Source organism: Lynx rufus, unplaced genomic scaffold (assembly GCF_022079265.1).
Source record: "Lynx rufus isolate CCGP_SWC_20201006 ecotype Redwood Valley unplaced genomic scaffold, mLynRuf1.p SCAF_21, whole genome shotgun sequence".
Classification (NCBI taxonomy): domain Eukaryota; kingdom Metazoa; phylum Chordata; class Mammalia; order Carnivora; family Felidae; genus Lynx; species Lynx rufus.
Window position 1 is genome coordinate 11,462,961 of NW_025814836.1, and position 24,579 is coordinate 11,487,539.

Genomic DNA, 24,579 nt, shown 5'->3' on the forward strand with positions numbered 1-24,579 from the left:
CTGAACCAAAGATACACAGTTTGTTTGTTCTTTAGATCTTGAGCCTTGAGGTTACCTCCATAATGGATATATTTGAAATTAAATAGTCTCTTAATCTATTTTATTATTAGATACGTTCATGTGTGAGAGCTGATGATAGAACCTGTGTGTGAGTGCGTATGCACGCACATGTCTGTGTGCATTTACTACAGATATGCAAGGCTTATAAATTCAAATTAGTGTTACCCTCTTCAAGATGATCTCCTTGGTAGACAATATTTGTATCTCAACATTTTAGGAACTCCTGTCTATAATACATACTTTGTTGGTGTGCTTAGAGATAGTTACTTCTCGTTATTTGTTGGGTAGCTTAGTTTTTAGAAATAGCCAGAAGTCATTGAGGCAATCCTGGTAAACAAAAATGACAAACCAACAAGAATGGTTTTCTTCTTTGCTTGTAAGTAGCTCTGAAGGTGTGCATCTCAGTTGGGATTTTTTCAGTTGGATCTAACGAATAGCAGGCACATAAATAAGATAAAAGTTTACTTCTCTCTCATCTGGAGAAGTCTAGAGGTAAGCAGTCCACGGTCATGAGGGACCAAGATCATTTTATCTTGTTCTACCTTCTTAATGGCCTACCTCATGGTCCAAGATGGCTGCTTGAGCTTGATGCATTGATCCTACATTCCAGCCAGCAAGGAGGGAGGGCATGCTCACTCTGTTTTAAGGAATCTTCCAGTAAGTTCTAGCCAAAAGGTTTTCTTACATCTCACTGGCTAGGACATATGTCACTTCTAGCTACAAGAGAGGCTAGGAGAGGTAATATCTAGATATATTTTGGGGGCAACATGCCCAATTAAAAACTCAAGGTTCTACTACCAAAATAGATGAAAAGAATAAATAACGGAAGGCAACTTATCGTCTCTGCCAAAAGATGATTTCAAAGGAGACGCTTGCAAAATTATTTTAAGAAGCTCAACAGTATCCTGAGAATTTGTCCGTTTTCTTCAGAGGTGACAGTTTTTATTTGAATGTCCAAGTTCTGAAGTCCATTTTTAAATTCACCTATTTGAAGTAAGATAGGAACTCTTGGATGCAACTGGTAGGGTATAAATTGGCACAAACTTTCCAGAGCATAGTTTGACTTGGCGAGGTCAATTCTGGAAATTGATCCTAAGGAAATAATTAAGGATTCTCATGAAGATTGCAGTGTTCATTGTAATAATAAAATGTTGGGAGTAAACAGAATGTCTCATAGTAGGAGACAGGTTATAACCTACACTATACTGTGAGATGCAATGCAGGTGTTAAGTGATTATGGAATCCACGGTATATTATGCCAAAAAATGGTTTCAGAATGGTTTGTTCTTTTTTTGTAGATATTTATATGTACATGCACATGCGTAGGAAGGGACCTGGGAGGGGCGTGGGGGCGTTCCACATGAAGGTATTAATAAAGGGGGCATTTGAGGCAAATGGACTAGATCTCCTATATATTTTCATTTCTTAATTGTGATCTCTGATACTATTTTGAGTACATATTTTGATTATAAGGAAAAACAATAGAATTTTCACTAAGTAATATATGTCAGAGTCAATAATATACATATTTAAATAATTTTGTGTTGTTTCCCAGCTCAAGAAAAAGTAGGAGACATCTAATACAAACCAGATTTCATATTTTTGTTGATTTATATTTTATCTGCCAGTGAGGCTAACAGCCCCATGGAGTGTGATCATTACAGCATTGTTATGGAGACAAATGCTAGCTCATCTGCTTGGGACATGAATTGTGGATCTCTGGTTTTTAGACACTGCTTTCACTTAAGTTGAGCAGAGGGGCTCAAAGGAGAATGTTTCTAATACGCTGTGAATCCTCTGGACTCAGAGACACCGCCCACCCACCCTTTTTTTGTTGCTTTGTTTTGTTTTGTTTTTGTATTTGAGGAAAACAGTCAGACACAGGGTCCTCTCAGTTATATAATAGGTTAAGATACAGGAGTAAGTTAATACCATCATTTTTTGGAATCAGACCTTCGATATCCAAGCAGACACAAACTTCTCTAAAGCCATTTTGTAAACCTGAATAGTATCGTCTTTACTATATTCTAGGTTAATCATTTTTAAAGTAAATGATTTTTTAAACGATTTTAAGATACTCTTAATATCATAAATAATAAAATAATCTTTGAAATAACTATTTCTGCACACTGAGGCTTTTTAAGATATTCAAGGAATACATTCAAAATGCAGAATGAACAGCGCATAATGCTTTTTAAAGGAATAATACACCGTATTGTTCCCATAGGGCTACCACATTATCACATTGGCCTGGGGCAAACTTCTAATGTGGATATTACTACCCTCATTTTATAGATGAGAAAAGAGAGAGGGTCAAGGTCAGAGAAGCTAATGACTCATCAGGAGCAAACCGGCAGCAAATAGGAAAGGCAGGACTTTAAACCCGGTCTCCTGACTCCAAATACAGAGTATATTCTCCCTGCCTTGATGAAAGTGTGATTAGGGTCTGTAATACTGTCATTGCAAGTCAGTGGGGACTGCAGAGCGGGGCGGTCAGGTAGGTGGGTGGGTGGTAGGTTGTCAGAGAGATCCGGTGGGGATGGGGGGGGCGGGGAGGGGCCGGCCACCATGCAGGCCAGGCCCGGAGGAGGATGTCCAGCCCCTGCCAGTCTCACACGCTGTCCCTTCCGCCCCCACAGTGTGCCCGAGCGCGTGCGGGAAGCGGGCGTGCACGGATAGCAACGAGTGCTGTCACCCCGAGTGCCTGGGCAGCTGCAGTGCGCCGGACAACGACACGGCCTGCGTGGCCTGCAGGCATTACTACTACGCCGGCGTCTGCGTGCCCACCTGCCCGCCCAACACCTACCGCTTTGAGGGCTGGCGCTGCGTGGACCGCGACTTCTGCGCCAACATCCCCAGCGCCGAGAGCAGCGACTCCGAGGGGTTCGTGATCCATGACGGCGAGTGCATGCAGGAGTGCCCCTCGGGGTTCATCCGGAACGGGAGTCAGAGGTCAGTCCCGCAGTCCCCGCTTTCCCACCCCCACCTCCATCCACCCCCACCCACCACCCCCCCCTGGGGAGCAGGGAGGTTGGCGCTGCCCTTGTTCCATCTGGGCGGTGGGAACCCTAGGAGGTTAAGAGCAATGGATCCACTTGAGAGGACAGGCGTAACTAAAATTTGGAGGAGATTCTAGGAGCAGTTGGACAATAATAGTAATAATAATGATAAATAATAATAATAATAATATAATAATAATAATAATAATAATAATAATAATAATAATAAATGGCTTGCATTTGTTGTGGAAGTGTACTGCCTGGCCATTTGAAATTAAGTACCTGACTTGCTGGCCCAGGTACGGCCTGGAGGTCACTCTCTCCCCTCCCTGCCCTTGCCAGGCTACCATCCAGGCCGTGCTGGGGTGTGGGGGAGACCTGGGAGGGCTGTAGACTTAGGATGGCCCTGCCCCACTTCCTGCCACTCGGCACAGGCCCAGTGAAGTCTTTGGGAGCACAGGTGGAAAGCCAAGCCAAGCCAAGCCCTGACCAGCATCCCTGGGGCAGCCTGCAGGCCCAAAAGTCCGATAACACAAGCTCCATCCTGTGCCCACGCTAGTGGCACCAGACTAACCGGCAGCTTATAAAATAACCTGTGTTTTCCGTCAGCACCTGCTCCTCTCGCTCGCTGGCTTCCTCCACCGTCACCTTCCCTCGTTTTTGTCCATCTCTCTCATTTTCCTTCCTGAACGTGGGGACTTCACTTGGGAAGCAAAGAAGTTGTCCACAGCAGAGACCATCCCCCTCGTGCATGCCCACCGGGCTTCCGTAAATTTGTTGTTGGCTTATGTTTTTCAAAAAGCAATAATAGCATTGTTGTAAAATAGGGAACTATAGCCCTGGAATCAAAAGAAGACTAGGGATATGGGGTTGTTCTTCCCTCCTGTTAGAGCAGAGGACTTTTAGGGAAGAATAGTTCAGTTGCAGTGGGCAAATGCTTCCTTCATGATTAGCTTAGCACCAGGAGACCCTTATGTGCCTGGGTTCTGTAGCAATCTTCTGCAAGTAAAAAATACTATTAGAAAAGTAAACACTAATTTTGAATGTGCAACTCACCTGCTTTTTGCTGCAGTCTATTTCTGGTAACTGCATCAAGCAGTTTTATTTATTTATTTTGAGAGAGAAAGAGCACCCATGCACAAGCTGGCGGGGGGCAGGGGTGGTTGGGGGTGCGGGCCAAGAGAGAGAAGAGAGCAAGAATCCCAGAAGGCTCCGCGCTGTCACTGCAGAACCAGACACGGGGCTCGAACCCATGAACCGTGAGCTCAGGATGGGAGCCTAAACGAAGAGTTGAACACTTAACCCACTGAGCCACCCAGGCACCCCTCAAGCAAGTCTTTCGAAAGGGGATTGTGTATTCCAGTGTAATGTTTGGAGGTGTGGCTTATACCCTAGGCTTAATTTCAAAACAAAGCTAGAACTGACATGATTTCATAATATTAGACATAGAACAGCTTTTCACCTGTTATAATGGCTTTAACTAAAAGATAGTGTGCCAGGGACTCACAATGAGCTCTAAAGTGTACATATTCCACCCAGAATTAAGTCTACCACATTTTATTCCCCTTTTATTGGCAGACTTAGAACTCAGGAGGGCTTTCCCAGTGCCCTGGGCAATGCCTAGAACCCACATGAGGCACAGCTATGCTTCCTCCGTGGGAGTGGGAATGGAGATAGGGCAGCTGGTGCAAGAACTGGGGGTGGCACCATCTTTGTCCTCGGGGTACCCCGTCCTGCAATGTAGTGCGCCAGAAGGAAGGGAGTGCTAAGCATTTCAACAGTGTTGTTTCTCCCACTGCAGTGCGTTTTCAAAGAATCGAGCTGTTATTTTCCCTACCAGCCCTTATAGTCTGTTCAGAGCTACAGATATACCTCTTCTATTTTAAGATAAAACACCGTCAAGAAAGAATAAATACCCCTCTCAGCCTTTAAGGCCTATTTGACACTGAGTTTAAAATATTTATTAATGCTGTTTATACCCTCTCCGTACCAGAATGGATTCAAGGAAGCTTAATCTATAAACATGTAATCAGAGCACTTCCTTAGAAAAACATTTTTAAAGTGCTAGATGATTCCTAGACAGTTTAGCAAAGGTGTTTGGTTCAGAAATTGCTATTTGAATAAAACGTCAGGGAAAACTAAACATACACTTAACACGCGACCCTAGAAGTTATACTACTGGACATTCATCCCGGAGAAATGAAAACATACGTCCACAGAACAACAGGTACACAGTTGTTCATAGCAGTTTCATTTGTAATAGCCAAAGACTGAAAACAACTTAGATGTTCCACAGTAGGTAAATGGTTAAGCACACTGTGTTACATGCATACCGTGGAGGAATAATTCAGCAATATAAGGGAGCAGAGTGTTGAAATACACAACAACTTGGATAGATCTCAAGGACGTTATGCTGTGTGTCAGAAGGTCTCATACTATGCCAGAGACTCATATGCCAGTCTCAAAAGGTCACATACTATGTAACTCCATTTATATAACAGTCTCAAAAATGACAAAATTCCCGTGATGGAGAACAGATCGGTGGTCACCAGGAAGGAGTTAGGGAAATGAGGACAGGGTGGCTGTATGGGAGAGCTTGGTGAAGTACGTCTGTAACTTGACTGCATGAAGATCACACAAGAGATAAGATGACACACACAGAATTATAGGTACACTGTAGCAGTGTTAATTACCTGGTTTTGCTATTGCATTATTATTATAGAAGATGTAACCTTTAGGGGAAACTAGGTGAGGGGTCCAGGAGACCTTTCTGTACTCTATAACTTTCTGTGAATCTGTAATTATTTCAGGAAAAAAAAAAAAGGTTTTTGAAAGGGAGGGTGGGTGTATTATATGGTGTGTAGGTGAGTTAGAAGTAATAAAAGACCAACAAAAAGAGCTGAAGGGAAGCTACTACCCACGGTAGAAGTAAGAATGTTGTGTGTGATGTTACAGGAAAGAGAAATCTGCCTTTCTGGGGTTGGCCCAGCTCCTTGGAAAACGTTGCCTGGCATTCTCCTGACATGAAATGGGAAAAGAACAGGGAAATTTTGCTTACCTATGAGCTTATAAACAAAACAAACTCCTGCGCCATTGCCTTAGATATGCAGGAAAGTTCCATTAAAAAAAAAAAAAAAGACTTTCATGAGAAGAGAGTTACAACTGCTTTCTTGAATGTTTTTTACTTACCTTCATGAAGTTGAAAAGACCATTCAAGAACAACACTGGAAATACACCTGGCTCATCAGTTCACCATTCTGTTTATTACACACATGTTCCATGAGGTTGTACCTTTCATTTTGTTTGGAAATCAACCCACTTTGATCCCGGGTCTGTGGTTCAGCAACCTGATGAGCATTTTGTCCGCTGTTTCTTAAACAACCGTAGGTGATCAGAAGTGCCAGTCTCACTCACTGATCCCTGAATCTTGGTGGTTAGCAGCATGTTTGGGATAGCGTTTGAAACAGGAGTTCATTACAAAGTAGTGCAAGTTCCTCGCTTTCATCGCGTGTACAGCGGAGAAAACCACCCAGATCCATTTATAAGTTGCTGCAAAACACTGTCCAGACATAATTTCATTTGTGCTTTAGCAAGAAAATGATGGATCTGTGCTATTCCACATGCCTTTGGGAATCCCTCACTGGGTTTGGTTGGGAGGCGGGCCTCGAGAGTTAGTCTCCCCTTTGTGGCGGAGACACCGCTGGCCCTGTGCTCTCCCTGTGCAGTCTCCCAGGCTGTGCCAGGGAAGGCCACAACATCGGAGAGCGGCCCCATTTTCCACAGGAGCCACCAGCGAATGTGTCCTTTCTTCCAGGCTGTTTTCTCCCACATGGAACCAGCTGGCTCCCCAGCCGATAGGATGCCTCAAGGGTGCACCACATACTTTGTCTGGAAACAAGAGGCACACTTTTCCTTTGTAGGCACTTTCTCCTTTTGGTTGCAACTTGAGTGGCTTATCCTGGGTGGCTTAGGGATGAGATGTGGCGTGCTCACTTACGTGCTTCAGAACCGTTGCATTTTGTAACATGTGCCGCAAAAACAACCAGAATAAAAGCGTACCTGCGTGATTTTTTTTTTTTTTTTTTTTTTTTTTTTTTTTTTTTTTAATGCACGGAGCCTGACTCAGTTCTCTTCGTTGATTCTTTATCTTCAACAGCATGTACTGCATCCCTTGTGAAGGTCCTTGCCCCAAGGTCTGCGAGGAGGAGAAGAAAACAAAGACCATTGATTCTGTTACCTCTGCTCAAATGCTCCAAGGATGCACCATCTTCAAGGGCAATCTGCTCATTAATATCCGCCGAGGCAGTAAGTATTCCATCCCCCGGAAGAGATGGCTGGATCCCTTGGTTTCCTTTTGTTGATGGCTTTCCTTCCCATCCGTGCCTCACAACTGCAGTACGGCCCTAGAAAAACAACATGGTGTATAAGCCTCGTGCCCAACACCTGTTTTTTGAGTTTCCCTTCAAGATAAAAAAACAGATTGAAAGGCAGTCTGTTTTTTAGCCGTGGGCTCAGTGTCGATTCACGCTGTGGGTCACCACCCGTCTTTCTGTTAGTCCCATCGCCCCTGCAGGAGATGCAGGTCCCAACACACACAAGCCCCAGAAGAGGCTGATAGACCGAAGGTATGACTCTGCAGCCTACAGCTGGAGCGGGATCACGTGGCTCCAAGTCCAAAGAGTTTTGGTTACTTGAATGTATTGAGGAGACTGAGCAAAGAGAAGAGTTTAATGATACCACTTTGAAATTTTATTGAGTCCAAAGAGTGGTTAATCTCCTAATTTACTTTGGAGAGCCGGAAAAAAAAAAAATACAAGTGTGTGTCATCAAAGCTTCAATCTTCACCCCTGTAAGATTGCCATCATTTGGAGTAGATGGCATTCCTGGTAATTGCATGTGTGCAGAAGCATTACTCATGGACTTATTCTGTGATATTTTCGTTTCTGATCTTCAGCTGACAATGGCTTCTAGCCTTAAATTCTCCATCACTGGGACCACTCAGTCAAGGTACTGATGATCGTTGCCTACACTAGAATAAAAGTAGTAAGAACACCTCGAGGTTCCCTAAATCCTTTTGGGGAGAAATCTTTACAGATGGAGGAAAAAAAAAAAAAAAAACTGATTGATTTATTCTGTGACTTTACTTGTCCTTAATACTGTGTGTTCGGTGAGTGAGCGGAGCTCTTATGGTTTCTAGATGGCAGAGACATGTTTATGCTCAGTCCATTTGGAGTTTTTGAAACCCCTGATTTTTCATAACACTTTTGACACAACCACCACAGAGATAGCTTGGCATCTCTGGCTAGAATCTTCTTACTCTTAAGGTGCTTCTAAAGCTTTATTCCTTTGGCTCTTACTAGATTTCTTAATTTTTGAGGGGCGCCTGGGTGGCGCAGTCGGTTAAGCGTCCGACTTCAGCCAGGTCACGATCTCGCGGTCCGTGAGTTCGAGCCCCGCGTCGGGCTCTGGGCTGATGGCTCAGAGCCTGGAGCCTGTTTCCGATTCTGTGTCTCCCTCTCTCTCTGCCCCTCCCCCGTTCATGCTCTGTCTCTCTCTGTCCCACAAATAAAATAAACGTTGAAAAAAAAAAAAATTTAATTTTTGAAAACATGTCCTTATCCCTAGAACATACCCTTTAAGTACCAAACCTTCTTCTTCTTTTTTTTTTTTTTTAAATGTTCATATCAGGCATGCATCCCGCCCCACATTTAAAATTCAGGATCTTTTCCTTGAAATATCAACTGCAGGCAACTTCCTGTGTTTATAACAAGATTACAGGAAATACACCATTGATATGTTGTTTTCACATAGGTAGTAGTAGCAGCTCTTTCTCCAACTATTCTCTCGTTATGAAAAATCATACGTGTGCGTTATAAAAACCCTCAGAAAAAAATCATGTGTGTGTTATAAAAAACCCTCAGAAAAAAAAATCATGTGTGCGTTATAAACACACTCAGAAAAAAATCATATGTGTGCATTATAAAAAACACTTAGAGAAAAATCATGTGTGCGTTATGAAAACGCTCAGAAAAAAATCATATGTGCATTATACAAAACACTTAGAGAAAAATCATATGTGTGCATTATAAAAACAGAAGCACAGAAACGAATTTTTAAACATCACCAGCAGATAACCATCATTAACATTTTGGTGTGTTTTCTTCCAATCTTAGTAAGATGGACCCTTTAAATATAGATCCCTGTATCTTAGGAACTAGAAATGCAGCAAAGGCAGTTCCTAATGAGACCGAGAAAACGTTGTTTATTTAGTCATGCCCTTGTACTGTGGAGGCAGCACTGTCTGTTGACAGAGCGTATTAAAAGACATTCCCCAGATTTGTCAGCCTTCGCTAATTGGCAGTCTGGTATTTATGATTTTACATTCTGTTAATCAGCCCGGGAGCTATGGTACCCAGCCTTCTAGAGAGTCTCCTTCCCCTGACTCTGTGGGGCCCTGTCCCAGGAGAGGTTGTTCAAAGTCAAGCCCAGGGAAGTACGTTTTTGACAGGGATGGCAAGTTCCTGCACCAGCGGCCTGAGCCTCTCAGTGGCACCACGACCTGCCACGGAATCGTTCTCCAAACACGTTTGTGGGAAGCCGAGTGTGGCATCCTCATGCTTCGCGAACGCTTGCTAACGCGGCCCCCCTCTTCGTGCAGATAACATTGCCTCGGAGCTGGAGAACTTCATGGGACTCATCGAGGTGGTGACAGGCTACGTGAAGATCCGCCATTCCCACGCCTTGGTCTCCTTGTCCTTCCTCAAAAACCTTCGCCAGATCTTAGGAGAGGAGCAGCTGGAGGGGTAAGTGCTCCGAATGTCATGAGCCGACATCCTCCTTTTACAAAAGAAGCAGCGTGCTTTTAAGACTCTGCGTTACTAAGGTGAGGGCCCTTTCTTGTTAGGAGGAAGCGAAGGTATTGCGGGTCCGACGCTACCTGCGAGATGGCCCATGTCCTCAGGTGGGGTCTCACAGACGCATGACTCCATCCGCGGGACGTTGCTGTTTTGGAAAAGTGTGTTGTGATCCATCGATCACGGGCTGCGTGTCTACAAGACAGGGGTGCTGGTGGGGACCCTCTGTGCCAAAAGCAATAGAAATAGGTCCAAGGTGCTTACTCATCATTTACATGACTCTTATCTACCTCAGGATGCTACACACTGTGGAAAACCATTCTGTCTTTTAAAATACAGTTGACCCTTGGTTTGAACAATGTGGTTTGAATCACGTGGGTCCCCTTATACACGGTTTTGTTTGGATAAATACAGTGCAGTACTGTAAATGTTATTTTCCTTATAATTTTTTAACTAACATCTTCCCCAGCTGACTCTGGTGTAGGGGCACAGTATATAACACATATAATATATGAAATATGTGTTAATCAATTGTTGATAGGACGACTTCTGGTCAACAGTAGACTGTTAGTAGATAAGTGTGGGGAATGTCAAAAATTACGTGTGCGTTGGTGGCTATGCAGAGTGCAGCACCCTAACCCCCACGTTGTTCACGGATAAACTATATACGGGAACGTAAGCGATCTGGAGGAGTCTGGATACTGGATAGTTCATTTTGTTACACAGAAATCATGAGTCACAAAATTGTTTTATCAATTAGCCTACAGGATTTACGCTACTGGTAGAATTTTTTGCCTTCTGCAGAAGTATGCTTTGTGATCGGGGCTTTTAAACTAGCTGGAGGCTGGGGCGCCTGGGTGGCGCAGTCGGTTAAGCGTCCGACTTCAGCCAGGTCACGATCTCGCGGTCTGTGAGTTCGAGCCCCGCGTCAGGCTCTGGGCTGATGGCTCAGAGCCTGGAGCCTGTTTCCGATTCTGTGTCTCCCTCTCTCTCTGCCCCTCCCCCGTTCATGCTCTGTCTCTCTCTGTCCCAAAAATAAATAAACGTTGAAAAAAAAAAAAATTTAAACTAGCTGGAGGCTTTTCGCTACCAGGTAAACAAGAGTTGATGTTTCTTGCTACGGTTTCTTTCTAGAAGTTAGCCTGCGTGTACCTCTGCATACATACCTTTCTCTTCATACTCCCTTTCAATACAACTCTTGCCCGGCTTTAAGCTTTGCAATAAAAGGAGACATTCATTAAAGAGCGAATTCCTTCCAAAGAGAATTTGGGGAAATCATTTAGGAAAGAAAGAGGTGGGAAGGTCATGGGAAAGGTTGTCCTTGCTGATTTATCTGCCCCGACTGGATAGAGTTACCCCATAAGGGTTTCTTTATAGCCTCCCTGCTTTTCTCAGACTAACTCTTGGTCAGTCTTAAATTCTTAAAATTCCATCATCTGATACAGCTAAAGAGAGAGGGCAGCCCTTCATTCCATCCTGGAAAAGCACACTGTCCTCCCCACTGGGAACACTGATTCTCGAGGAAAAAAAACACTTTCTTTCTCCCCACAAATCCAAGAAGGCTGCCACTGTGCCCCACAGTGTCCCAAGTCACTTGTACATCAAGCTGGGGCTCTGCCATTTTGGGGTGCTGGCTACTTTTTGTTACATGAAATCTTAGAGTGAAGTTTAGCACAGCTCTTTTTCTCTCCAGGTTTGTGTTTCTGGGATCCCTCGTGTTGGTAAGCACTTTTCCTTTGGCAGGTCGGTATCAGCAACTTTTCCTGCTGCTTAAAGATACACATTCCTCCCCTCCCCCAGGCTGAACAAGTGATATACATAGAGATGAAAGCTGGGAGGAGAGTGTAATTTTTATTAGGAATGGTTATACGAGGGGATTACCTTTCAGTCGTGTGGCCACTGAAAAGTATGATGCCCTTAAAGGCAGCTGAGAACTAAGACTGATTTTTATTTGTAGGGATGTAGATGACACATTTCTGACTGCCTGAAGTTTGTATAGAACCTGAAGTCCCGGAGGGGGCTCTTTAAAGGATGCCTGTCATTGCTCAGGTGTTTGGGACTCCTCCAGGCTCCAGGATGCTTCAGGCCCCCGCCTGCTATTAACGTTTTCAATGACAAGGGAGGGCAGATGGGGCTGTGAGTTTTCACATCCCACTGCTGATCAGTGGCCCTTGTAAGCTCCGAGGATGCTGGGCTTCCAGCCTTTAATTCCTATGTGCTGCTTCTTGGAGTCTGTCTGTCTGTCTCTTTCCCTCTTTCTCTCTCTCTCTCTAAAGTAGAGAGACTACTACTTTAGAGAGAGAGAGAAACCATGAGCAGGGAGGAAGAGAGAGAGAATCTTAAGCAGACTCTTTGCTCAGCTCAGAGCCTGAGGCAGGGCTTGATCCCACAACCCCGGGACCCTGAACCAAAAATGAACAGTTGGGTGCTTAACTGACGTAGCCACCCGGGCGCTCCTTGGGGGTTCTCTCTTTAGCTGGGGTGCTTGAGATTCTTGCCTGTCTTGGTGAGAGTTGCGTTCTCTCATGGGCCTTCCCCACCCATGACCAAAAAAGGTTTAGGTCATCGTCACTTGTGATGAACGCCCCTACAGCTCTTTGCACCAGGTGTGCCCACCAGCAACAACTCAATTCTTTGTTTTGCATCCTGAAACTTAGGAAGAGCGTTCGTTCCAGCCCTTCACCAGCTCTCCCCACCCCTGCAAGGAGGGAAGAGTCAGAGAGAGGCAGAGAAGAAAGGAATATGATAAAAATAAATACCAACAACAGTGCAGAAGCAGAACTTGCAAGGTGCTCCCAGGGAAGGGAAAGGAATGTGCCACGGGCATGAGAAAGAGGCAGATAATCTGATTACAAAGATCCCAGGGTGGCATTTGACATGGGCCTCGAAGTGTTTCCAGAAACACTCAGAAAGCAGAAGGTGAAGAGGGCAGTTCAGGATAGGGCAGCAACCGCAAAGGCGGCGAGTTGGGGCATCCTGGGACCTGTTTGGCAAATAATGCTGGAGAGGTAGGTGGTATTAGAATTACGTAAGGTGTTATGCACCCAGGCGTGGAGGTTATAATTTAGGTAAACGATGGAATGTATTCTTTCGAGCCCGAGAAGAGTTAGCAGAGCGGCCTGGACATTTCGTTTCTGTGCGCCTTTGGTTTAAGCCAAGATAATTTTTATCCCAGTGCTTTCCCAACTTTGCGACACGTTAGAATCCTCTTGGGTGGGGACAGGTAAAAGAAAAATCCCAGTAGCCCAAGTGGCACTCCCAGTGTGGTCAGGATGTTTGGGGGTGGGATCCAGGCGCCAACGATTTTCTTAAGAATCCGAGGTGATTTCACTGTGTAGCCACAATTGGATACCATTGCTGTGTCCTGTCATTTCTTCTCCTCAACGTGTGCCTCCTCAAAGCACTTTACCTCTTTTCCTAAATATTTTCTTGTCACACTACTGCCTTAAAAGACATTTTTCTTGAACTTCTGTAGCTGACAAGAACACTAATAAGTGCCACCATTTGGCTCAATGGAAGTTTCATAGCATTTTGTTTGGATGGAGAGCAGACAAATCCATAGCGCAGGGATCCTTCTATCTGAAGACCTTGGCTTTCCAGACTGGAACTGAGATCTACCTCCAAGTCCCTTGCACAACCCAGACCACTGAGTCAAGTGCAGAACATGAAGCTCAAGCATTTTACCTGGAGTGGAGCTCGAGTCTGTATTCCAAGCGAGCCGATTTTGTAATCTGATTTCCAGGGCGGCGAAAGATGTGGGCAGAATCACATCTGAACAAGCAGCAAGGTACTTGGTGGCTGGAAGAACAGGGCCCGACAGCATGAGGCAGTCATCAGTCTGTCCGCAAGCACTCAGACCTCCAGGTTTCCTTGAGGACGTGACTCAGGCTGCGTACTGTGATGTGTTTCTAGACTAATAGCCTTAGACATTAAGAAATCAAGGTTTTTCTGCTACTTAAGAAGGAAATGGGTCTTGTAATACACACGTATAAGATTTATATAAAATGACTAATTTTTAAGCCCTGGAATAGAAAACAATATTTCTGCTATCTTGACAGTTCCTTCATTTGGACACCCTTATTTTTTTATGGCATCAGACAAATGAGGAGTTAGAATTTCAGATTCTTTGGTGCCCAAGGATTGTTGCTCCAAAAAGCATAAAAGCAGATGCAGGTAGCAGGGGATATAAGAATTGAAAACCGGGGCGCCTGGGTGGCGCAGTCGGTTAAGCGTCCGACTTCAGCCAGGTCACGATCTCGCGGTCCGGGAGTTCAAGCCCCGCGTCAGGCCCTGGGCTGATGGCTCGGAGCCTGGAGCCTGTTTCCGATTCTGTGTCTCCCTCTCTCTCTGCCCCTCCCCCGTTCATGCTCTGTCTCTCTCTCTGTCCCAAAAATAAATAAACGTTGAAAAAGTAAATAAATAAATAAGTAAATAAATAAATAAATAAAAGAATTGAAAACCTTGGGTGCCTTCAGGCATCTCTGTGCTCACTGTCCTACCACTTGACTTTGCAAAACTTGGCGCTTCATCCTGCCTTCCTGCAACTCTCAGATTAGGCTGCAACAGGGCTGTGGGGACTTTTAAAAATAAAGACTCAACCATGTGACTCAGCAATTCCAGGCTCTACCCAGTATCTTCCCAAGAGAAATGAAAACGTGCCCACACAAGACCTGAATGTGAATGTTCCTAACAGGATTATTCATGATAGCGCACCCCCCACCTCAAAAAAACAAAAACAAAAACAAAAAAACACTGGAAACAGTCCACATGTCCATCAACAGATGAGTGGATAAACTAACTGTGGCACAATGGAATACTATTCAACAATAATATAACAACATGGGTAACCCTCAGAAACATTGAGCTAAGTGGGAAAAAAGCCAGACACAAAAGGCTGCACATTACGTGATTCCATTAGTTTCTACAAAAAACAAAACTGTGGAGACGGCAAGCAGATTGGTGAAGGCTGGGGGTAGGGGCAGAGACTGACCAGCGTTGGCAGGGAGGGAACTTTGACATCGTGGAAATATTCCGAAACTGCATTGTGGTGATGGTTGGACAGCTGTATAAATTTATGAAGCTTACGGCTCTGTACACTTACGATGGGTACAGTTTTTGGTAGGTAAATTCTATCTCAGTAAAGCTATTTAGAAAACAATCAAAGGGGAAACATGTTCTGAGTTTCTGTCTGGTGCCTAGTGGCACTTGAATATAAATGCCCGCCCTTGCTGAGCCCCCAAGGTTGGTGCAAATATCGGATTTGGGGGAGATTGGATGTGGTGTAAAGCCGCATCTGTGAAAAGGCCAAATCCTGTATCTGTTGCAGATTGCTAGGATGCTGGAGACGGTCCTCGTGTGCTGGATTCTGATGCCCCCTAGAGACAGCCGGAAAGAGTCTGTGGTTTCTCCAAGAAATGAAAGGGAATGATCAGCTGTGTATTTGCAGATTTTTTTTTTTTCAATTTGTCAGTAAGGGCTGAAAGGCAGGAATATCCCTTCCACCCCCGTAGTTTGAACTCCTAGCCCTCAATCCCCTTTTTCCCACCCTGGGAGAAGCCAAATAAGACACTGCCTAGAGTTGTTGCTTAGTGAGCAGTGGAGATGATGCTCAGACCCTGATGTTTGGATTCTCCAATGCAGTGCTCTAAACACTGGCCCTGGAGCTGTCTTCTGTGCACCATGCAGATTCCCAGCCCTTTCGCTTTCCTTTGCTTCCACATCCTTCCTGCCCTTCATCAGAGCAGGTGGGGAGGTGGTCGTTATTGGTTACTCAAGGAAGACAGCCCCAAGACTGGAGCCATGAATAAAACACCTGAGTGTCTAGTATATACCAGGTATTTAGAATATATCAATACAGTTAGGGGCGCCTGGGTGGCTCAGTTGGTTGAGTGTCCGACTTCGGCTCAGGTCATGATCTCACAGTCCGTGGGTTCGAGCCCCACATTGGGCTCTGTGCCGACAGGTTGGAGCCTGGAGCCTGCTTCAGATTCCGTGCCTCCCTCTCTCTCTGCCCCTCCCCTGCTCGTTCTCTCTCTCTCTCTCTCTCTCTCTCTCACTCTCAAAAATAAACATTACAAAAGAATATAAATCAATACAGATAATATACAGGTATCCTCAAGGAAATGATGGATTGCTTGCAACCCACCTGAATTGGTCTACATTTTGTCTGATGGGGCCCACCCAAGTACAGAAACAAACGTCTTTTGCCACACAAGGAGGGCTGGGAGTCAGGATATCAATACCTATAAAACCCGGGCATCTGTGTGAGCTACAGAAAAATAAACAACTTAATTTTTTTTTATATATTCTATGAATGTAAAGGCAGTAAGCTTAGAAACAATTAGGAAATCACATTGATTAATTGACGTATATAGCCATTTCCTTTAGGAAACATGAAAATCTGTGAGTGTGTGTGTGCCTGTGTGTATAAATGTGCAGGCAAGTCTCTCTGCCTTGTACCGTCTCTTAATTGTCACCTAATCATGGGAGGGAAGTTTGGGGCGGAGCCAGGCCCCAACCTGGGGTTGGAGAAACAAGAACACTATTGACAGGCAGCTCCTGATGGCTTGGTTATTATTTTGACGAGGGTTTTATTTTTGCTTCTTCTGTCGCTCACACAGGCTCCATGACGCCTGGGTTTTATTGATATTGGTATCCTGGCCCCAGGCCTTCTCAGTGTTGTAAAAAATGTTTGTGTTTGCTGTAAAAAGATAATCTTGCTTTTCAAAGTGATTAATCACATACACAGAATTTCAGTGTGCCTGCCACTCATTTGTCAAGTTCCTGATTTATAATTCATGCTTCCTCCATGGGGAGAAGCATGTTTTGTTCAGAAGGTATTTTCCGTGTGGTTCTGTTCCCTGCCAGTGAAATCCGTTTACTAAAAGGAAGCCTCACCCTGAGTTGAGACAGGAGCTTGACCTGGTTAATTGGCCTGCACTCCCGGCCTAGAGGTTTCTGCACCAACCAGATCTTGTCCCCTGGGACCAAGACAGGAACCTGGGAGCAGCCAGACCCTTTGGGGTTTGGTGTCGGCACTGCAGAGTGTCCTTCAGAGCAGGAAGTAACCGTGGGCAAGAATGGGAGAATAGGAGGCATCTGTTTCCACCTGCAAACCCCTCCGTCAGTTGTGTGCATGCATCACCCTGCTTTCTTCAGCCTGGCAGTGTGGGTTGGGGGGGGGGGGTGGCCACCGGCCCAAGGGATGGCCCATCTCACCTTGCCACGTCCCAGCACTCCCCACCTGTACACATGGCCTTGCGTTGCGTATCCTGAGTCTCGATTCATTTGGACAACATCTCATGTTCCTTTTTCAGTGGATATACGTGTTAGGGAGTGAGCTCTTCCCGAAAGGAAAGTATTACTGCCTCGCAAGTTTTGGCCACCTGGTTTGGTGGCCATGAATGTGTCAGGGGACCTCAGGGTGGGTTAATGAGGAGCCTGGCTTGGTTTGAGAGGTGCTGCCTTTGGACTTACTTGGCCCACTGGACCCTGTGTGGGCAGGGCTCCCACCACCACCACCCCTGCACGTGTGTGGACGGACAGCGCCCAGTGCTTGTCGGGGGGCTGGGCTCAGGCTGGTGGGGCAGATTCCAGCTCAGCGTTGTGACTTCTCCCGGGCATTAGGGTCTTGGACTCCTAAAACCAACAGGGAGCTGAGATGTTCATACCCCTTGTTGTCCTGACTGTGTGTTCATACCCTCCTAGTCCTATGAGTGAATCAGACTGATGGCTACAGAAAGTTGTAAGTGAACTGCCTATGGCTACGTGGCTCATCCATGGCATTTGTAGTCCTGAACCCCTGTCTCCGAACTCCCTTGTGAATTCCCATGAATGCATCACAAGTCTGCTTGGCAGCATTTTAACCATAAGTTTTGCTTTCTTAATGAATGAGACTCAGGCTGGGGATTGATGAGGCGGGTGGAGGTCCTGGTCTGAGTATACATGAAGAACCTCACCAGGTGCAGAGAGGGGCCCATGGATACAGCCTCTAGGGCAGAAGAGGGCTTTACACTTCTGTCCGGCTCTCTTGGCCCTGGAAAGGGGGCTGGATCCTTTCTTCCCGGCAGTTTGTGTACTGGATCCTTAAGTGGATCTTAGAAATAGCTCAAAGTGCTGTACCAATTCCGTTTTGTATAAAGTGCTCGAGTGAGCCCCGGATAGAGCCTGACGCTGGGGACCAGGAGGGGGAGAAGACCGGTTCGAGGTCCATGTGGAGCTGACCTTTCAGCCCAGAGGACTTGGATGGGCAGCAAGGTCCTGCCTGCCTGGTTTCCCCAGGGACCCGGAGAAAGGGGCGTCATTGCATGGATCTTCCTCCAGACCCCTAAGCTGTAGCTGTCTGCTCTCCCACCTCCCGGAGCATGGATTTCTCTCTGGGTAGCCAGAGCTGTTGCTGATTCCACCGTCCTCCCATCTTCCCTTCAGTCGACAGGTGGAGCCGCTGCTTCTGTGTCCGCCCATAACTCACTTGGTCAGCTCTGGACCTCCAGCCCCTTGTCAGTGCCCAGCACCTGTTAGACCAGTGCGTCTGCCGGTGCGATCCCGGCACCTGAAGGTGTCAGCACCACTGAGGTGCAGGTTGCAGGTTAGCAATGCAGATTCTTGGCCCACACAGACCTACTAATGAGAAACTCTGGGAGTGGAGCCCAGCACTTGGAAAACAAGCCTTGTGCACACTAGCCTTGTGTTGGATACTGAGTCACTGTTGCCTGGATGATGTGGCCCAGAGGGACTGCCCTTAGCGGGGGTGGTTTCTCTTTCCCCACCTTCTCCCAAGGCGGGTGGTGAGGCTTTTCAAGATGGGGTGAATCTGGAGGAGGGAGCAGGCCCAGGGCTGGTCCACCACTGAGTCTGGCTCCCTGTCCCCATTCTGCCTCCTGCCCCATCAGACACCGCTGATGGCACGGGTGGGATTTACCCCCAAGGATGATGGCAGACTTTCTACAGCAAATATGTAAGCTGTTCCGGTTGAGTAGCCGAGCGTGTCTGTTCTCCCGTGGACTGACTTCAAGTGCATTATACATACTCTGCTCTGAGGGAAATACCCAAAGGCATTTCTGTGGAATGATTCCAGCAACACCCTCTGGTACGCAAGGCATCATTTTGTTGGTAATAGAGGTCCTAAAATTAATTCGTGTCTTCCCGATTCCAGTACGCTGTCCTGCAATCAGATGGTTGCTGTTGTGAACAGGAACTGTCCACGCTTCCCCACTATTAATGACTAAATCTCTCACTGGCAAAGGCAGCGTGTTCCGGAGCCACGTGTGGAGGAGGGCCCGTGTGGCGCGGCCAGTGGGTGGGAGGGGACACTGGGCAAGGGCCGGAGAGCTCACGGTCGTTTCTGTGCTTCCAGGAACTACTCTTTCTATGTCCTCGACAACCAGAACCTGCAGCAGCTCTGGGACTGGGGCCACCGCAATCTGACCATCAAAGCTGGGAAGATGTACTTTGCTTTCAACCCCAAGTTGTGCGTCTCCGAAATTTACCGCATGGAGGAGGTGACCGGGACTAAGGGGCGCCAGAGCAAAGGGGACATCAATACGAGGAACAACGGAGAGCGAGCCTCCTGTGAGTGGCCCCTCCTCCTCCGGTCTAGAACAGCGGCTCCGTTTGTGGTCCCCTCCTCACTTCACTTGGGGGTGGGGGGACACGAGGCCTCCTTAACTAGCACTTTGCTCACACGTGTGTATGTTCAGAGTCGGTAGCAGGGCAGATTCATGACACGTTCATGTTCGTGCTTCTCCCTTAGCATCTAGATGAATGCACTACACATTTATAAATAGGTTCCTACACAGATTTTCCAGAAGTGCTTACAGAATGCAGAGTTAAATGTCCATGTATTTTATACATATATAATGTATGTATATTATATGTGTATATTATATATAATATATATATATATTATATATATATTAGAGAAAGATAGAGAGAGGGAGAATCCTAAGCAGGCTCCACATTCAGTGCACAGCCCAACGTGGGGCTTTCCATCCCACGACCCTGCTATCATGACCTGACCCGAAATCAAGAGTTGGATGCTCAACCGACTAAGCCACCCAGGTGCCCCAATTTAAATGTCTTTTAATGCATAGGCATACGGTCGGATTATTTGTCACAGAGGAGCTAGTTCCCTTCAGGAAGCGAGCTCAGCTCCACTGCCCACAGCATAGGGGAAGCCTGAGGGCAGAGGGGGCTAAGCCCCAAGCCCAGCGCATGGCCCTGGGGTCTCTGTCTCTCACTTGGCCTCCTCCTCACTCACACCCCAACACGAGAAAGGTGGAGAGAGTCTATAGACTCCCTGAATTGACACTGCTTTCTTAAATTTAGAAGAGTGTAATTATAACCTTGCAATGGTTACATGACTTTTACCTTTAAGGTCCCGTATCTGAGCTGTAGCAGTACATCTCTCAGCTAACCCTGTATGTAAAGCGGCTTTTGAAAATGTGGTTCTGTTCAGGTGGATAGAGTTCTAAAAGTAAATTGTCTGTCTGTCCTCGGCCTTTAATAAGGGAAGGGTCTTAGAAAAAAAAAAAGAGAGTGATTTATAGGATCAAAGATGTGCACACGCACGTGCACACACGGCACACGCAGGTTCGAGAAACTATTAGCATTTGATGAGTTTTGCTGGCATCTGGATTTACCCGGTAGATACTCAAACTGCCCAGGAAGGGTTTTTGGAGAGAAGAAGCCTGATGCAAGGCTGGATGGCGTGTTTGCAACCAGCACCTTGTCCTTGACATGCCCACACAGCCCCTGCCGGACTCCCTGTTCTCCAACTCAGCCGGTCTGCCCTATCAGATTGTGACTACGGTAGCCGTTTCTTTCCCATTGAAAACAAAATCATGTTTTCTCTTTAAATAACCCTCAAGCGGAAACTGCAGTGTTTTTCTAATCTCACATCAGCACATTTTGCCCCCCGACTTTTTATTATTAACTGCCTTCAGCCTGCGCTTCACCTACTGAGTACGTCAGGATTCAGGCAAATATAGGCAGAAAAGGACAGTCTGTAGGAGGGCTCCGAGTCTCCCTGAGAAGAGGCGGTCAGCAGCTCTTCCCCGGTCCTCATGGTCCTTTGAATCTGGCCAGAGGAACAAGACAGGGGCTCAGAGCTGGGTCCCTGCCATACCTCCCCAGCAGCGTCCCACGGAGCACAGGGGGCTTTGCCAGGTGACACTGTTCTTGTCAGTGCTTACTTCATTCCCGGTGGTATGTCAGCCCTAGCTGGAGCCTCCGGGAAGCTTCCGTGTCCTTCCAGGCCGATACCACGTTTAGACTGAAAGTGCCCCACTGTGGCACACCTGGTCTGTTAGCCCGTCTCTGCTGATTGAGCAGGAGCAGGCGGAGACCCCTAACACTACAGAGCAGGTGCCCTCCTATCGCAGAAGATTCAGCCCAGCTTACGGGGCTCACCTTCCCCAGCCCCCTTGGCAGCCGCGTCTTAGGGCTCAACAGAAAGGGCAGGTGCCTGGCTGTGTCAAGCAGCCCCTCCCTGTTGGGCTCGGACTCGCAGGGCAGGGCCAACGCAGCCAAGTGTGCTAAAACAAAGGACCGAGCTGGTTGCAGCTCCGTGTGGGAACACGTCTGGGTGCTTCGTAGAAATAAGAGAGCCACTGAGAAGTCCAGAAAGGGGCTTATTAGCATGCACAGCCAGCCTTGGAGAAGAGGGAAACAGTGCGGGGCAGGTGGCTTGTCAGACACTCGGAGGGAAAGGACATCCGTCCCTGTCACTCACAGATGTACCTTTCGCCCCAGGTGAAAGTGACGTCCTGCACTTCACCTCTACGACCACGTGGAAGAACCGCATCATCATAACCTGGCACCGGTACCGGCCCCCTGACTACAGGGACCTCATCAGCTTCACCGTCTACTACAAGGAGGCGTGAGTTTCTGCGTGGGCAGGGCTGTGGGTGGGGAAGCCCGTGCTCCACCCTCCCCACCCTCCCTGGATGTCACGTGACTTCCATCACCGCAGTGACAGCCACAACACTACGGTGTCGGCTTGGGGCCTTTCATTCTCCGGTGGGTAGTTAGAGGGGTTGGAATAAAATAACTCCAAAGAGCAAAGTTTGTTTTTTAGACGATTAGGCCAGTCCAGACATCCATTAACTGGGGTAGAGGATGTGCCCGCCAAGCCATGAGGGGACCCCCAGACCGATCTGTCCTCTTATTCCTGTCCCTCTACCCACGGGCCCTTCCCAAGGCACTGTCCTCTGCTCTAGGTCATGAGCCCTCCGAACTAGGGACGGAAAAGGGAGAGAGACTGACCTCCATGTTTTGAACCTCTCATGATTTCTCCCAGCATCTGTGGGGGCTTTGTGCCTTCAGGTGACACCTGCCGCAGCAGCCACGACGTCCTCCTCCAGACGGAAGCTCTTGTTGGGTCTCCCTCTTCCTTCCTTTGCCTCTTGTCCAAGTGCTTCCCCAGCCTGCTTAGTCACCCTCCTTACCCGGCTCCCACTGTGATGCCGTAGGTCTCTTTCCCCAGTGATTGGCTTCCCCGGGGCTGGAACCAGAGCCACCAATGGCAGTATCTGGCCCCCTTTCCCCTGCTGGAGCCAGAGTCCTGGGGAGGGTCATAGCAGTGGAGAAAGCAGGTCTCAGGATTATTACGCATTCAGCATATTTACACGTGGGAGTCACTCATGGCCTTCCATTGTGACCACACGGAGGGGTATGTGAGTAAGGTACTTAAGCCGTCCCAACTGTTTGTGAACAAATTTGATTTCCGAAGCTCTATTTTAGACGCGGTTTTTCTGTAGCAAAAGTCCTCTTTCTCCAAAAGTTATTTTTCATCAGTAGCTGATGTTTGCATTAAATGATTACACTTGTCTTTTTTTAATGGTGAAAAGTGCCACAATTGGAAGAGAGAAAAATAGCATTTGCATATATTCTTTTTTTTTAATTTTTTAACATTTTTTAAATTTTTTTTTAATGTTTATTTATTTTTGAGACAGAGAAAGACAGAGCATGAGCAGGGGAGGGGCAGAGAGAGAGGGAGGCACAGACGCTGAAACAGGCTCCAGGCTCTGAGCTGTCAGCACAGAGCCCGACACGGGGCTTGAACTCAAGGACTGTGAGATCATGACCTGAGCCGAAGTCGGACACTTAACCGACTGAACCACCCAGGTGCCCCTAACATTTTTATTTCTGAGAGACAGAGAGAGAAGGGTGTGAGCAGGGGAGGGGTAAGGAAAGAGGGAGGCACAGAATCTGAAACAAGCTCCAGGCTCTGAGCTATCAGCACAGATTCGGGGCTCAAACTCATGGACGTCAGATTATGACCTGAGCCGAAGTTGGATGCTTAACCAACTGAACCACCCAGGTGCCCCTGTATTCTTTTTTTTTTTTCAATGTTTATTTATTTTTGAGAGACAGAGCGTGAGTGGGGGGAAGGGCAGGAAGAGAGAGGGAGACACAGAATCCAAAGCAGGCTCCAGGCTCTGAGCTGTCAGCAGAGTCCGACACGGGGCTTGAACCCTGGCCTGAGCCGAAGTCAGACACTTAACCGACTGAGCCCCCCAGGTGCCCCAACATTTGCATATATTCTTAAGGAGCAGTGTCTGCAATCCCAGTAACAATTAGAACTTACCCTTCGTGAGGCAGAGGCTGCAGTTCTATAGGGCGTTTGTAACCACGGTGAAACCTGGGACCAGTTGCTTCATTTTCTTCTTCTATAAAAATCCAATTGATTGATTGATTATTTTATTTAGAATTCCTGTTAGAGAAAGGGTGACATACTCGGCCCCTGGGCAAGGCTTCTGAGTGCCTCGATGGCAGGGACCGAAACCTTTCTCTGAGCTTCACCCGTTGTCTTTCAGACCTTTTAAAAACGTCACGGAGTATGATGGCCAGGATGCCTGTGGCTCCAACAGCTGGAACATGGTAGACGTGGACCTCCCTCCCAACAAGGACGTCGAGCCTGGCATTTTACTGCACGGACTAAAGCCTTGGACGCAGTATGCTGTTTACGTCAAGGCAGTGACCCTCACCATGGTGGAGAATGACCACATCCGCGGGGCCAAGAGTGAAATCTTGTACATTCGCACCAATGCTTCAGGTATCCATGCACCATCCATCCCACATTTTTCATGAGCTCACTGTGCTTGTTTATCACAGGAACCAGTCAGCAGACCAGCAACGAACGTGCCTATAGTTTTTCTCTACCTTGGACCAGTCTGTCTTTTATGTGCCTTTCTTATCAATAGATAATGCTGTATCCTTTCTTTTCCCGGTCCCAAAACCCTAGGCTCCTCTGGTCCATTTTTCGGATTCAGTAGTGCCTTCCATCACTCACCTGCCCTGTGCCGGTAAGCCCAGGTCCTCCAGGGTGCTGGCTTGGTTTTTTTGGACGACCCAGCCAGGATCCAACCCCCTATAACTTACCCTTCTTGTTTATTTTCCCTTTTTTTTTTTTTTAAGTTTATTTTGAGAGAGAGAGCAGGGGAAGAGCAGAGAGACAGAGAGAGAGAGAATCCCAAGCAGGCTCCACGCTGTCAGTGCAGAGCCCAATGCAGGGCTCGATCCCACAAACCACAAGATCGTGACCCGAGCTGAAGTCAGGACTCAGACGCTCAACTGACTGAACCACCCAGGCACCCCCTCTTGTTTATTTTCATAGTTGAACCTCCATGCTGATTTGGTGTTCCGGGACTTTCACATGGCTTGTT

The 24,579-nt window shown here is 47.0% G+C and overlaps 1 protein-coding gene across 3 annotated transcripts in view; it reads left to right on the forward strand.

Annotated features, from left to right (window-relative positions):
* IGF1R (insulin like growth factor 1 receptor) overlaps nt 1-24,579 on the forward strand; it is a 304,390-nt gene that overhangs the window by 233,399 nt on the left and 46,412 nt on the right. For all 3 annotated transcript variants that reach the window (XM_047086603.1, XM_047086605.1, XM_047086604.1), the window contains 6 exons: nt 2,700-3,012; nt 7,216-7,364; nt 9,718-9,862; nt 19,269-19,483; nt 21,665-21,791; nt 23,731-23,969. In XM_047086603.1, the coding sequence (XP_046942559.1) occupies nt 2,700-3,012; nt 7,216-7,364; nt 9,718-9,862; nt 19,269-19,483; nt 21,665-21,791; nt 23,731-23,969 (1,188 nt within the window). The remainder of the gene's footprint in view (nt 1-2,699; nt 3,013-7,215; nt 7,365-9,717; nt 9,863-19,268; nt 19,484-21,664; nt 21,792-23,730; nt 23,970-24,579) is intronic.